Source organism: Perognathus longimembris, chromosome 3 (assembly GCF_023159225.1).
Source record: "Perognathus longimembris pacificus isolate PPM17 chromosome 3, ASM2315922v1, whole genome shotgun sequence".
Lineage (NCBI taxonomy): Eukaryota > Metazoa > Chordata > Mammalia > Rodentia > Heteromyidae > Perognathus > Perognathus longimembris.
The window spans coordinates 91,453,905-91,469,918 of NC_063163.1; the positions used below are offsets into that span (position 1 = coordinate 91,453,905).

The 16,014-nt window shown below is 48.8% G+C and overlaps 2 protein-coding genes across 4 annotated transcripts in view; one reads left to right on the forward strand and one right to left on the reverse strand.

The window, feature by feature from the left end:
• Zmat5 (zinc finger matrin-type 5) overlaps positions 1 to 13,793 on the reverse strand; it is a 28,381-nt gene extending 14,588 nt beyond the window's left edge. Inside the window, exon 1 of one of the 3 annotated variants that reach the window (XM_048343267.1) lies at positions 13,566 to 13,793. The gene's annotated coding sequence lies outside the window, so the exon portion shown is untranslated. Of the gene's footprint in view, positions 1 to 11,263; positions 11,283 to 13,193; positions 13,295 to 13,565 lie in introns of those variants that run through there. The other 2 variants (XM_048343268.1, XM_048343269.1) reach the window with 2 other exon arrangements.
• Positions 13,794 to 13,954: 161 nt separating this feature from the next.
• Positions 13,955 to 15,755, forward strand: LOC125349266 (cytochrome b-c1 complex subunit 9). The gene is made up of 2 exons (XM_048343270.1): positions 13,955 to 14,148; positions 15,569 to 15,755. Exons 1-2 carry the CDS (start codon positions 13,999 to 14,001, stop codon positions 15,620 to 15,622), a joined length of 204 nt encoding a protein of 67 aa, XP_048199227.1. The 5' UTR covers positions 13,955 to 13,998; the 3' UTR covers positions 15,623 to 15,755.
• The last annotated feature ends 259 nt before the right edge of the window (positions 15,756 to 16,014 follow it).

Genomic DNA, 16,014 nt, shown 5'->3' on the forward strand with positions numbered 1-16,014 from the left:
CGTACGCATGTCTGGGAGTCAGCTTCTAGAGCTAACTAACCTTATTGAGACAAGGGTAACGGGAGATGATTCCGAGGGAAGGGGATTGGCCAAGATGCCGATAGGCTGCGAGGTATCACCTGATCCCCGTGAGCTAACATCACTTGAGCGCGCTGAGCCAGGGCGGGGCTGGTAGGCACCAGGCTGGCTAGGCTGGGAGACGCCTGGGCTAGCTAGAGTTGGGGGCTGGTTGCAGAGCTGGTTACTCTGGTTTCTGACCCAGAGAGGGTAGCCTCCTTCCGCATTCCCCAGGGCTGGGGGAGGGGCATCAAGCCCCCCGCCAAGGCTAAAGACCGGATCCCAACAAATGGGTAAGAGTTGGGTCGGCATCAGGGTTTCCATCCAGACGGGCTATTGCTAAGTGCACAGCAACACTGAAGTGCTGACAGTGTTTTCCTGCTATAAAGAATAGGATAATGCTGGGTGCCAATGGTTCATGTCTTAAATCCTAGCTACTCAGGAGGCTAAGGTCCAATGCTCGAGGTTTGAAGCCAGCCTGGGCAAGTAAGTCTATGGGACGCATATCTCCAATTAACTACCAAAAAAGCTAGCAGTGGAGCTGTGGCTCAAGTGGTGGAGTGCTAGCCTTGAGCAAAAGAAGCCCGGGGACAATGCCAAGGCCCTGAGTTCAAGCCCCCAAACTGGGGTGTTTGATGTATACATGCATGTGTGTGCACACACGCACACAAATTAAGATAATAATGGCCTCTCAGGTGGTTGTCCAAGGATCTACTCATCTGTATACATAGGTAGCACAGGGCTGGGCCTATAGGAGGACCTGGGGAAACACTGGTTGTAACACCATTACTATGGTTTCCAGGAAGAGGCTCAGACAAGAAACTGGATGCCAGTGCCCAAGTGGGGTCAGCCAGTCTACTGGGGGGATGAGAAAAGTGAAGCCAGGCTCAGCACAAGAGGCAAAGCCGGCACTGGAACCTCAGCCCTAGGCTGGGCCCACACGTCCGTCCTGCATGACAGCTCCACCGCCAGATTGCCATGGAAGATCCAGAGCTTCTATCTGCCCCATTCCTGGGCAGGAGCTGACCTTCAGCAAGGTGGCCTCCCCAGGCACGAACTCCTAGACTCCTGACCCAGCTGCCTCCCACACAGGCTTGTGTGTACCTTAGGGAAAGGGGCAGCGTGCAATACACTGCAGATGCTGGCCTGGTTTCAGCCACACTCCCCAGTCAGGCATCCCCGCACAAGGCACACCCTGCTGCCCAGCACTCAGCCAAGTTGTGGGAGAGGGGCCAGGCAGCACAAGGGAGAGGGGCAGCTGGGGCATCTCTAGATGGGGCCCAGACAGCAGCATGGGGTGCTGACTAAGCTGGCCTCCTCTGCCATGATTCATCCTCATCCTCCAAGGGTGGTGAGTTTGCAGCCTGCGAGCTAGGCCCAGCCCAGAACATGGAATGACCCAGCCGCACTCTCCAGCCGAGCACACGGGTGGTGCCAACCCATTTCCAGAGACCAGGCCCACGACTGCAACAGAAGATGATGGCTCCCAGGGCTCTGCCAGGTGCCTTGGCTGCCTCTTCATGGCCTAGGGGCATCGGGCAAGCTAGCAGGACAGTGCCCTGGGATTACACCAGTCTGCATTTGAATCCCAGAGTCTTTAGAAAGTCATTTCATGTCTCACAGTCTGTCCTTGTCTAGGAAAGCAGAATCCCATGTGACTGAGACTTTATTGAGGGGCATAGCCATCCCCTGGTGCCCATGGAGACTGCGTCCACAACCCCAGTGACACTAAAATACTCTAATGCTCAAGTCTGTTATGTAAAACAGCCTAGTATTTATACACACATCCTCCTGTACACTAGAGATCATCTTTACATTATTTATAACACCCAATAAGTATAGCTATTATCAATGGGTGCCGCATTGTACTGTGTAGGGAATAATGGCAAAGAAAAATTCTATACATATTCAGTGTATTTTTCCCCCTGAATGCTGGCTGAATACACAGATGTGAGACCTACAAACACAGGGCTGACAGTAGCACATCTGGGTACCTGGCACACAGTGAGTGCTCAGGAACAGTGCAATTATCCAGACACACGTCCCTCACACCCCAATCAGCGACTGAAAAGTGCAGTCAAGGCCCCCAGCTCCTCTTACCACGGGATGCCTCACTTCCTTATGTGCTGCTTACTGTCCCATGAGCCTGCCTCTCCCACTAGAGCACAGGCTCAAGAGCAGAGCCCTATCAATTGTCTGTCTGTCTGTCCAAGTACTGCCCCTCAGCAGCAGAAACCAAACCTGTAAAATGAAGAGGAGGGAGGCCGACAGAGCCAGGGCCTCCCACCCTCTGCGCCAGGCTGGCATATGCCAGTCCCCTTCTCCACAAGCTGGTTAGAAGAGGAAGAGCAGGCAGGACAGAGCCCGGGGAAGGCCCAAAGGCAGGTCTCTCACTGCCGCCTTGTCTCTCCCCAGGACTTCGGTCTCCAGCACAGCCCTGGCCTGCCAGCTGTGCGGCTCCCCAGGGAACTCAGTTGCCAGGCTGAAAGAAAAGACCATCTTTTCTCTGAGGTAGAAGAGGACAGCAAAGAGGCAGGGGAGGGGAAGTGGGGGAGAATCAGCTTCCTGGGGGACGCTTAGCTTTCTTCCTTATTCCCCTCCTCCCAGTCCTCTGAGGAGATGTCGAGTGGTCTATTCTGCCAGGAGGAAATGGGCTCCCACGTACTCCTAATTTGCTTATAGCAAGGGGGAACACTGAAAACAATGGAACAATTATAGTTAGTAACAATGACAATAGCTCATCCACCTGACTGCTGCTGGGGAACCAGCCTTGCTGGGGGCCCCACAGCCAGGGCAGCCTGGATCTGGCATCCACGCTGGTCTGGAGTCCATTCTCTTCCCATGCCAATGCCCACTGCAAGGCTGCTGTGGGCAGACATCTGTATGTTTGTCAGTCTGGTTCTTTGTGTGGAGAGTATCTTAGGAATGGAGCTAACTTTGGTACAGGACTAAAATAAGCCAAGAGCTCAGGCCAAGGATGGGGAGGCACACTGTAATTATCCCAGACTCGTGCTCACCACACGCTGCCCTCCAGATCACCTGTCAGTCCTTCTAATTATGGCCCCACCAGAGTCCAGGTAAACAGTGCCACATGTCTGCTGTCTGCTGATGGCAGCCCGTCAGAACAGGTGTGGGGGGGTGGCCCTCAGCCAGCCTGGCTCAGGACTGGGCTCCACAGGAGTGGCAAGGAAATGCAGGTTGTCTTCCCTGATGGGGGCCCGTATGTTAAGGTCCCCTTTCAATATTTGGTGGCAACCACGTAGCCTACTCATCTTAACCTTGTGCATGTTTGTCTCCTGCTCTCCTTGGGGGTAAGGCACACTTTACTTCCACAGTCTAAAGTGGTGTGTGTGTGGGGGTTTCCCTCAACTCTGCAGGTTTGGGGACAGACACCAATTCTAAATCCTCAGAGCACTGTCAGTCTAGGGTGACCGGGACAGTGAGGACAAGGGCCTACTCAAAGTCACACAGCCTGCCCAGGCCAATGCTTGGAAATGATGTATCCTTAAACATCCACAGTCCCTGACTTGCAATGGTCCAAAACTTTATTTGAAAGCAAAACACGTTCAGAAGAAACGGCACCTGGAATACTGAACTTTGACATGGTGATCCACAGTAGCACTGCGCAGCTGCAGTGAACTATCGCTCTCATCAGCCCCTGGGTCACCAGAACACCTGACCCTTCCTGTCCCGTGATACTCTGCATTTTTGATTCAAGGTATTTTTAAGTGACAGAGGCTCTGACCCCATCTGTAGTTGCTCCACTCCGGTCAGATCCCATCCCTCCCGCTCTGAGGCTGGCTGTGTAATTCTCCACGCACTACTTCTGTTCTGCACTTGACCTGGAAGACGGTGTAATAACACTATTTCATGGGATGACGGTGAGGATACAGTTATACACGGGGGTGCTTAGCACAGCACCTGACATGCCAGTGCTGCCCAGAATCCACCTGTGGTCTCAGAGCAGCCAGCCCATGACCCCCAGTGATCTTCCCTCCTGGTTTTCCCACCTGGAGCCACGGTTGGTCTTTGAGACTGGGGAACAGTGCAGAGATGATGGCATGTCAGGTCCAGGTCTATAGAAGACTGCAGCTTTCATCCTGTACCTCCCTTTCTCTAATCTGGGGAAGCTAGTAAGGCCAGGGTGAGCCTCCCATGACAAGGGACGGAGGCCCCTGACCTCAGGAGGTCCACTGAGTCTATGCTAGAGGGCAGCAGCTTCAAGTCACAGGCTCTGTGCCCAGGGGTTCCACAAGGCGCCTGCTTCTCCCAGGGAATTCCTCCCAGGCATTCTTGTTGTTGTTTTTTTATTTTTTTTTTTATTTTTTGCTAGTTCTGGGGCTTGGACTCAGGGCCTGAGCACTCTCCCTGGCTTCCTTTTTGCTCAAGGCCCGCACTCTACCACTTGAGCCACAGCTCCATTTCCGGCCTTTTCTGTTTATGTGGTGCTGAGGAATTGAACCCAGGGCTTCATGCATGCAAGGTGAGCACTCTATCACTAAGTCACATTCCCAGCCCCCAGGCATTCTTATCAGAGACAATCACGAAGTTCCAGGGTATAGACGGAGCACCCCTACTCAGAGAAAATCCATAATACTCCCGAATCCCAAACTCTGAGCACTGATATGATATGCAAGAGTTTCAGATTCCTACTTTTCAGATTAGGGATATGCACTTGCTAAAATCTATACAACTTTGAAAACTTCAGGAATCTGGGACACTTCTGGCCCCCAGCATTTTGGGATCATTTGAACCTAGATGGTCAGTGCCATGAAGCTTATCCTAAGATTGAAATCTAAATGGGCAATGGTAGGAGCATCAGCAGCTGTGACTACTAGCTAGAGCCAGGCATGCTGCTCCCCTGTGGGATATGGATGGGATCTCAAAGATAGTGCACAAAGCCTGCAGAATCAGTTCTACTGCTATTCTCATCTTGCCCTGAAAGCTTGTGGCCAAGAGAGCCCACACTTGGCGAGTCACAAGAAGAGGATGTGAGACATAGCTCAATGGTATACTACATAGCCATTACAAATCAACTCAGGTGGGCGCTGGTGGCTCACGCCTATAATCCTACCTACTCAGAAGGCTGAGATCTGAGGATCGCAGTTCAAAGATAGTCTGGGTAGGAAAGTCCATGAGACTCTTATCTCTAGTAAACTGCCAAAAATGCTGTAGAAGAAGCTGTGGCTCAAGTGGCAGAAATAGTGCCCAGGCTCTGAGTTTAAGCTCCCGGACCAGAAAAAAAGAAGAGTCAACTCAAAGTAGAGCATCTGTCTATATTCCCAGCTTATTTGGGCCATTGAGCCTGAGCCCAAGGGCTCAAGGTCAGACTGAGCTCACTTAGCAAGACTCAAGTCAAGCAAACTATTTCCTCACTTGTTCATCCTATACTGCTAAATGAGAAACAGCTCATTACAGATGTATGCAGTTATAACATTTCTTAAGGAGAACACATCCTCCCATACACATACACAGACTAGAACAGACACAACATATTTACTGTGGCTATGCTTGGATAATAGGATTAACATGTGAATTTTTTTTCCTATTTTGTATTTTTCTATCTAAGAAATTTCTGTATTTTAATCTAGATTGTTTAAAAATCTTTGAGGGGTGGGGGAGTCCCTTCAAGAAAGCAGGGGCAGGCCAGGCATGGGGTACATGTTTGTAATCCCAGCATTTAAGAGGCTAAGGCATGGGCCAGGCACTGGTGGCTCATGTCTGTAATCCTAGCCAGTGCAGAAGCTGAGATCTGATGATCACAGTTCAAAGCCAGCTGGGCAGGGCAAGTCCGTGAGACTCTTATCTCCAATAAACTACTCAAAAAAGCTGGCAGTGGTGCTGTGGCTCAAGTGATAGAGTGCTAGCCTTGAGCACAAAGAGGCTCAGGGACAGCAGCCAGTCCCAGAGTTCAAACCCAGGACTGGTCAAAAGAAAAAGAGGCTAAGGAAGTATGGTTATGAGTTTGAGGCCAGCCTGGGTCACATAGTGAGTTCCAGCTGGGCTATAAAGCAAGACACCAACCTGCCCTCGTCCCCTCCCCTTGTCCCAATGTGAGATCTTTGCCAGACAAGATAAATGCTACTCCTGTCCTCAGGATGCTCCAATGACCAGGCTCGGCTGGATGAATAATGAGGAGTATTTCCCTGGGCTCCTGTTTGAAGACTGGCATGGGGAGTCCCGATTCCAATCAGTCCTGACCCTGCAGGCACAGTTAGAGATTGGCTGAGCCAGCTCTGGGCTCCAGGGACTGCAGGCTGGAGACGCAGCTTCTCATCAGATGGTTACAGGTCCCAGGAGGCCATAGTTTCCAAACAGGAAAGACAAAAATAGTCTGAACTGAATACCTGCACTCCAAGTCACCTCTGCCTACGCCCTCCTTCTGCCCCCCAAAGTGTGAAAACCACCAGAGGACCCTCTGCCACCTCACCGCTGTCTCACTTCCACCCATCGGCACCCAGCTGCTCAGTTCAGCCATCCTGTCTGCATCCCGCTAACGCTTCCTCATAGCACCCCTGTCAAAAACCTATGTCCCCAACTGAGAACTTGCTAAGATGTTTGCTCTCTACTGGAGACACTTGATTCAAAGAACCAGGTAGTTTTATTCTCTTATTTATTTATTTGTTTCGTTGGTCCTGGGGCTTGAACTTTGGTCCTAGGTGCTGTCCCTCAGCTCCTCAGCTAGTGCTCTACCACTTTGAGCCACAATACCACTGGCAGCTTTCTGGTGGTTAATTGGAGGTAAGAGTCTCATAGATTTTCCTGCCCTGGCTGGCTCTGACCCTCGACCCTCAGATCTCACCCTCCTGAGTAGCTAGGAGGATTACAGGTGTGAGTTGCCGGCACTAGGCTTCATTTTTTTAAATAGGAAAAGAACTACAAGAGAACTGGAATGGCTAGACTGCTATAAGATGAAAAAGACCTCATAGAGAAAAATAGTTACTGCCAAGTGTGATGGCACATTCCTGTAGTCTCAGCAACTCACAAGTGAGCAGGAGGATCCTTTGAGCCCAGGAATTTGGGGTCATAAGAAGATCTTACTTCTTAAACAGAGAGGATGGGGCTGGGAATGTGGCTTAGTGGTAGAGTGCTTGCCTAGCATGCATGAAGCCCTGGGTTCAATTCCTCAGTACCACATAAACAAGAAGAAGAAGGAGAAGGAGAAGGAGAAGGAGAAGGAGAAGAAGAAGAAGAAGCAGGGGCAGTGGCAGTGCTCAGGCCCTGAATTCAAGCCCAGGACTGGCAAGACAAAAACAGAGAGGATGAATATGGTTGATAAAAGGGAGAGGGCTCGGGACAGCAATCAAGGGCAGATGTGAGTTTGACTGGGATACATTGTATGCATGTACAGAAATAGCACAATGAAACTCCCCCTTGGATAACTACTATAAGCAAATAAAAAGCCGTTTTATAAAAAGAAGTGTCAGGGGGGGCTGGGGATATGGCCTAGTGGCAAGAGTGCTTGTCTCGTATACATGAGGCCCTGGGTTCAATTCCCCAGCATCACATATATAGAAAATGGCCAGAAGTGGCGCTGTAGCTCAAGTGGTAGGGTGCTAGCCTTGAGCAAAAAGAAGCCAGGGACAGTGCTCAGGCCCTGAGTCCAAGCCCCAGGACTGGCCAAAAATAAAAATAAAAATAAGAAGTGTCAGTGGCTCATGCATGAAGTCCTAGCAACCCAGGAGGCTGAGATCTGAGGTTTATAGCCAGCTTGGGCAGGAAAGTCTGTGAGACTTTTTTTTTTATTGTACAGAGGGGTTAGTTACATACATAAGGTAGTGAGTACATTTCTTGCATACTTGCTACCCTCTCCATCATTTTTCTCCCACCTTCCCTCTCCCCCAACCACCTCCGAGTTGTACAGCTAATTTCCAACATGTTGTCTTGTGTCAGTGAGACTCTTATTTCCACTAAACTACCAGAAAAAAAAGCTACAAGTGGTAAAATAGTAGCCTTGAGCAAAAGTTCAGCAACCAGGCCCTGAGTTCAAACCCCAGGGCAAGTGCATGCACATGCACACACGTGTGCACATACACACAGTGAAGGTACAGCTGAGTGGAAGAGTATCTGCCTAGCTGTATGAGGCCCTCAGGGTCCATCTTGAGCATCAAAAAATAACGGAAGGGGTAAGGAGAAAGGGAGGGATAGTAGAAGAAAAAAACCTTTACAACAAAATAAAATAAAATTTAAAATAAAAAATAAAGGAAGCTGGGAATGTGGCTAAGTGGTAGTGTTTGTCTAGCTGCAAGAAGCCCTGGGTTCGATTCCTCAGTCCCGCATACACAGAAAAAGCTGGAAGTGGCACTGTGGCTCAAGTGGTAGAGTGCTAGCCTTGAGCAAAAGAAACTCAGGGACAGTGCCCAGGCCCTGAGTTCAAGCCCCAGGACTGGCAAAAAAAAAGGAAAAGAAAGTCTCCCAGAAGTCTGGATTTTAACCAGCAAGTCAAGTATTCTCTAACAAAGAAAACCTGGAGGAATGAACTTCCCTCTCACCCACAGAGCAGCCTGTATTTAGATAGTCATTCTGAGCAGACACAGGCAAAGTCAGAAAGCAATTGGCAACTCTAACTGGATACAAAGCATCATTTATAGGATTGTGCGTGTGCAGGTGTGTGAGACAGCGCTTTGCTATGTAGTCTGGGCTGGCCTCCAACTGTCAAATGCCTGCCTCAACCTCCCAAGTACTGGAATTATAGGCAAGCAATACCACACCCTACTCGAAACAATTGTGGATTTGTTTTTTTTTTACTGTGTATTTGTCTTGTCATACTCCAAGAAAGTTGCCAATTGAAAGAAATGTAAAAGTAAATAAAGTTCACTGTACTGGCTGTGAATGCGGCTTAGTGGTAGAATGCTTACCTAGCATGCACGAAGCCCTGGGTTCAATTCCTTAGTACCACATACACAGAAAAAGCTGGAAGTGGCGCCATGGCTCAAGTAGTAAAGTGCTAGCCTTGAGCAAAAGCAGCTCAGGGACAGTACCCAGGCCCTGAGTACAAGGCCCAGGACTGGCAAAAACAAAAACAAAATCTCACTGTACTAATCCTCTGCTCTAGTATAAAGATGAGCACCATGACATACACCTATAATCCCCGCACTCAGGAGGCTAAGGCAGGAGGAATGGCCTTAGGCCTCAAACCTCTATCTCAAAAAAATAGGGCTGAAGGTATGGCTGACCTGCCTAGTAAGCTTGAAACTCTTGAGTTCAATCCCCAAACTTCACCCCTGCCAAAAAAATAAAAATAAAAATCTCAAAGAGCAATCAAACAAGACAGAAATGTCCAACTTGGTATTTAGAAGGTTTTTTGTTTGGGTTTTTTTTGGGGGGGGGCAGTCGTGGGGCTTGAGCTCAGGATCTGGGCACTGGCTCTGAGCTCTTTTGGTAAGGCTAATACTCTACCACTTTTAGCCACAGTGCCACTTCCTATTTTTGAATGGTTAATTGGAGATAAAAGTCTCACAGACTTTCCTTCCAGGGCTGGCTTTGAATCATGATCCTCAGATCTCAGCCCCCATGAGTTGCTAGGATTACAGGCATGAGCCACTGGTGCCCAGCTATTTAGAAGTATGTTTAACATTGAAAATAATTTTACATGGTGACTATTTGATATATTTAAGATATAGTACTTAAAATAGGGAGCTGGGTGGGCTGGGGATATAGCCTAGTGGCAAGAGTGCCTGCCTCGGATACACGAGGCCCTAGGTTCGATTCCCCAACACCACATATACAGAAAACGGCCAGAAGCGGCGCTGTGGCTCAAGTGGCGGAGTGCTAGCCTTGAGCGGGAAGAAGCCAGGGACAGTGCTCAGGCCCTGAGTCCAAGGCCCAGGACTGGCCAAAAAAAAAAAAAAAATAGGGAGCTGGGAATGTGGCTTAGTGGTAGAGTACTTGCCTAGCACCTATGAAGCCCTAGGTTCAATTCCTCAGTACCACATATACAGAAAAGGCCAGAAGTGATGCTGTGGCTCAAGTGGTAGAGTTCAAGCTCCAGGACTGGCAGAGAGAGGTAATTGATAAAATATGTCAGTAATTGAATTAGGCTTGTAATTTTTTTTTTTTTTTTTTTTTTGGCCAGTCCTGGGCCTTGGACTCAGGGCCTGAGCACTGTCCCTGGCTTCTTTTTGCTCAAGGCTAGCACTCTGCCACTTGAGCCACAGCGCCACTTCTGGCCATTTTCTGTATATGTGGTGCTGGGGAATTGAACCTAGGGCTTTATGTATACAAGGCAAGCTCTCTTGCCACTAGGCCATATCCCCAGCCCTAGGCTTGTAATTTTTAGACTAAGAGTCCACTTAAGGCGGCCTGTCATATTCTGGGCCTGTCATATATATATATATATATATATATATATATATATATATATATATATATATATCCTTTTCATGGTACTAGGGATCCAATACAGGATCTCTTGCTTTCAAACAAGTACTCTATCACTTGAGCTACACCTGTCCTTTACTTATTTTTAGTCCCTCAGACAAGAGCCACTGACATGAGAATTTGGCAAAGTCTGTAAAACAAATTAAAATGTTTGCGAGAATGTGAGAGTATTAGCAGAATTAATTAAATTTGCTAGTAACTAAGTATCCTTGGGGAAATTATGCTTGTTAGGTTATGCAACTAAAGTGTTTAAAATAGAAAATCAAATATATAAAATTTATAAATGGAGTTAAAATGTTTAATGTAATTAAGGTGTAAACAGGTTGTGTCTAAAAGAATTTCATCTGCTCATCATAAGCTCAGTCATCAGCCAAAGAAGTTAGTCAATTTTCTTTCCTAGACGTAACTATAGAATAATAATTCCTAAATTGAATCTGGAGATGACAATCATGTTTTAAAACGGTTACTACACAATGGAAATTTTAACGTAAAAGATAAAAAGAAAAAGAATATATATGAAATAAACCACCTTTTACTACCAGTGGCCATCTAATTCACCTTTCATCAGCCAGATTCCTTTGCTACAGGTCTGATGCAGGTGATTAGAAAGCCTAGTCTCCCCACAGGCTCACAACTTCCTGCCCCAGGAAATCACTAGGCTGTGTTGCAAACAATAGCCACAGTGTGGGCACATCATCTAGAGTATAGAGCATTTCACTTTCTCTTCTAGTCCTTTAACCAGGCACTATTGTCACTTTTTTGGGGGGAGGGGAGTCTGAAGTGGTTATTTTCAGGATAGGGTCTTGCTTTTCTTGAAGGTGCATACCTGAACCACCCTCCACCTCCTTTAAGCTTCCTATTGGATCTGGAATGGTAGGTGCATGCTATCACACTCAACTTCTGTTGAGATAAAGTCTCAGACTCAGCCCAGTCCATCCTAATCTCCTTCTCCTATGCACCTGGGATGATCTTCAGTATGTACTGGTGGGAATCTGCTTTGTTTTCTTAACTCCATGATGCTCCCACAGCCCACTGACCTTGCTCCCCCAGGGGAGCTAATTCTCAGCAAAACTTCACCCTGACCTTATCTGAAAGTGCAAGACTGTTGGTGTAAGGATACCATAAGTTGCAAACAAACAGGACAGTCTGCTACAACCACAGACATTCCAAAGAACCCTTATACTGAAATCCTAAAACCCCTATGTTTCACCATTCCTTGTTTCTCTGACCCTGCTTGGTATTACTTGGGAGTCCCTCTTCAGCAATTACATCCTGATCTGTGAGGTTTCTATTTCTTTCCTTTTGTCTGCTTGATCTTTCCTAACACGCAACACTGCACCTGGATACTGACTGAGGTGTCTCAAATGTTAGGACTGAATTGGCCTTGAATAGCGATTCTCCCAAACTCAGCCTCCCATGTAAGCTAGAATTACAGGCACCTGTGCCCTGCTCGCTACTGTTACTCTTTATTGGTGAATTAAAATAGGGTTTAGAGTCTGATGTGATCAAGGACCTACAGAGACAGACCTAGAGATCAGTTCCTGGTTTTTGTCAGTCATGGGGCTTGAACTCTTGGCCTGGGCGCTGTGGCTGAGTTTTTTTCACTCAAAGCTAGTGCTGCACTACTTTGAGCTATAGCTCCACTTCCAGTTTTCCGGTAGTTAATTTGAGGCAAGCATCCCATGGAATTTTCTGCCCCGCTGACTTTGAACTCAGCCCTCTCAGATCTGAGCCTCCAAAATAGATAGGATGGGCTGGGGATATGGCCTAGTGGCAAGAGTGCTTGCCTTGTATATATGAGACCCTGGGTTCGATTCCCCAGCACCACATATACAGAAAACGGCCAGAAGTGGTGCTGTGGCTCAAGTGGCAGAGTGCTAGCCTTGAGCAAAAAGAAGCCAGGGACAGTGCTCAGGCCCTGAGTTCAAGGCCCAGGACTGGCCAAAAAAAAAAAAAAATAGATGGGATTACAGGCGGAGCCACAGGACCCTTGCCTAGCCAGTCCCTGGTTTTGAATGCCACTCCTATCCTGATGACTCTTATCTCCCATTCAGCCACCTTCTCTAAGCTCCACACTCATAACCCATTTGCCTGGTACAAATCTAAGGGGCAGCACATACAAAACAGAATATAGGATAAGATCATTCCTATCGACTTTTAAGTCGCCCGAGGTTAAAACCTGATGTTCTTGATTTCCCTACACACATTTGCCAGCTTGTTCTGTGGGCCCTCTCTCCTAAAATACCTCCCTAATCTGATCCTGACTCTAATCCACACCTGAATCTAAATCACCATCCTCCTCCCACAGATCCATCTCCAAAACTTCCCCTCTCCAGTCATTCCTCCAGAGATCAGCCCCAATGATAACATTAAAATGTCCATTAGATGTTGTCACAACCGGACACAAAACCTCCACGAGCCTCTCAGTGCCAATCAGGAAAATATAAGACTTCTAACCAGGGCTGGGGATATGGCCTAGTGGCAAGAGAGCTTGCCTCGTATACATGAGGCCCTGGGTTCGATTCCCCAGCACCACATATACAGAAAACAGCCAGAAGTGGCGCTGTGGCTCAAGTGGCAAAGCCTTGAGCAAAAGGAAGCCAGGGACAGTGCTCAGGCCCTCCCTGCCTGAGTCCAAGGCCCAGGACTGGCCAAAAAAAAAAAAAAAAAAAAAGACTTCTAACCAGGAGCTACAAGGCCAGACTAGAGCTGACCTCGGCCCACTCGTCTTTGGTCCACCCTACTTCCCCTCAAACCTTAAGACCTGCAGTAGCCACGGCCTGTGTGACCTGAGACTATAACCACTCAGGTCTTCTGGTTAAGTGTCCGCTCGGGGCGGCCTCCGGGTTGGAACTGCACCAGCCCCTCCGGCCTCCCCACGCATCCGGCCTTCACGGGGCGGGGCGGAGTGTCGGGCCACCCGGGCAACCCAGACAGAACTTTCACCACTTCTAGGCAGATACAGGGGTAAGAAGGAGAGTCCAGCTGGGGCCCCGAAATCTCAAATTCTCCCTCTCGCCCTCCACTCACTCTCCATCCCAGGAAATGGTGGGACGCGAGGATTTAGAATGAAGTGTGTGAAAGGGGGGACCGGAACTCGGCCCTCGAGGTCCCGCCAAAGATGGTACCTGACTCCCCGGGGCGAGACGGCTCCCGGTTCCTCCTCAGGGGCCCTCGCACGGCGCACTGCCACCTGGGATTTGTAGTCCTTCCTTGGGTATCAGCTCACCCTTCAGAAAAAGAAACTGAGAGCGCGGGGGGCCGATGGGAGTGGAGCAAGACCTACAGGGAGTTGTAGTTTGATACCTTCAAATAATAGGATATGATTGACAATAAAAAGGGGATAAAATAAATCTTAATAAATTCAGGGTGCTTCAGTATGAATATAATGACATTTGAGTTTTCCTATATGGATTATTAGTTATCTTTGTGGTTGAAAATACTGAGCACTGAGACCAGAAGGAACTTCAAGTCCCATAAAGCATCGCGCGCCAAAGTTCTTTGGAGGGCGAGGTCAGCCTGGGCGCAGGCGCAGTGGTGCGAGCCGAGCCGGGAGGAAACATGCCGTCCCCTACATTGTCTGGGAGGTTGTACACCCTGCTGTTCCGCAGGACCTCCACCTTCGCGCTCACCATCGCCGTGGGCTCCCTGTTCTTCGAGCGCGCCTTCGATCAAGGCGCGGACGAGATCTACGAGCAAATGAACGAGGGGGTGAGGGCCCGAGCCTTCCTGACCTTGGGCCCGCCCGGGGGGTGACGGGGGCGGCGGGAGGCCACTGATTGAAGGGACTCGGCTGCCTGCACTGGGAAGCGGGAAAGTCGTGGGCGCCCTCCTCCCCGAAATGGTCAAAGTCCGCCGGGCCTGGTGTGGGTCTTGACGGGTGAAATGCTCTGGTGGACCTCACTCAGCAGGCGTTGAAGCCGGGGAGCAAAGCACTTAGTAGGCCCGCGCCATCGAGGGCATTCAGGCTCGGGGCCCACACCCCTGTCTCCCCCCAGGGTTTCAAGGGCCTATCTGAGCAGGCCATAGCTGTCACGGGAAGGACCTTTAGAAATTGCACTTTCAGGGGCTGGAAATATGGCCTAGTGGCTTGAAGCATTAGGTTTGATTCCTCAGCACCACATATATAGAAAAAGCCAGAAGTGGCGCTGTGGCTCAAGTGGCAAAAAGAAGCCAGGGACAGTGCTCAGACCCTGAGTCCCAAGCCCCAGGACTGGCAACAAAATTAAAAAAAAAAAATGCACTTTCAAACGGGTGCCGGTTGCTCACATCTGTTATCCTAGCTACTCAAGAGGCTGAGATTCGGATCATTGTTCGAAGCCAGCCCAGGTAGAGAAGTCCATGAGAGACTTCAATTAACCACCAGAGAGCCAAAAATGGCGCTGTGGCTGAAAGCGGTAGAGTGCTAGCCTTGAGCAAAAAGAGCTCAGGGAGGGCGCCCAGAAGGTGAGTTCAAGCCCCAAGACTGCCATAAAAAGTAAAAAAAAATTGCTCTTTCCAAGTTTCCAAGGCTGCCGGCTGGGTCATCTTGGTATTCATGATTGAGAGGGGACTGTGAAATCAAAGAGTCCTGGCTGGGTACACTGGGATTGTCACTTAATAACCATAGCGTCAGGTTGAACCAAGTTCCTTAACCTTCTCTAGGTTTCCGTTTTATCTGTGAAATAGAAATCATAATAGTATTTAGCGCGAGGAATACTGATAGCTGCCTTCCTGCCTAGGAGATGATTCCCCTGAGAAATGGGGAGGTGTTCTTGTTGGCCACATCCACTCATCTGGAAGGACATCCTCATACATTGTCATAACCCATCCTTCCCCCTCCCACCCTGTGCTTTTAGCAACGAAAATTACATCCAGTTTTGGGTGGAGAAATAAAATAGTTAAGGGAAATATCTAGGGATATTTAGGACCTCTTGAGTAATACCTGGCCGGTGACAGGTGTTTGCCACCATGCCTGGCAGCAGAGCATGAGGATTTTATAAATGTTTAGAATTGAGCATCTGGCCTGTTATTTTCCTTCTGCCAACTGCACACTTTGAATTGGAATATGGCACTGGTTTCTCCAGTGGGAGCAGTTGTAAAGTGGGGGCAGAGGTTACTTACAGTGTCTGCTCTTGTCTTTTAAATGTAGAAGCTGTGGAAACATATCAAGCACAAGTATGTGACCGCTACAACCAATGAGTAGCTCCTCGCCTCAGCCTTGGAGGAGCCCTGGACCAGCCCATCTGCTTGCTGAAGAACTGAAGGCCTCTGCCTGAAGTTATTCTTTATGGACCACCTCGAGCTGTTGGCAAAAGAACAAATGGCTCCAACCCCCAGAACAGACTCTTCTGCTGTGTTTGACAAGTTTAGTCGAGAGTCATCATGGAATAAATGAAAATTATCCATGAGACCCACTTTGTACTGTGTGCTTTGTTAAGTCCATTTTGCACACACACATATACACACAACACACTCATATATGTATTTGCCTGCTGGTGCTCTACCACTTGAGCCACAGTCCCACTTCCAGCTTTTTCCCTGCCAATCGGAGATAAGAGTGTCACAGACTTTTCCTCCCTTAGCTTGCCTTCAATT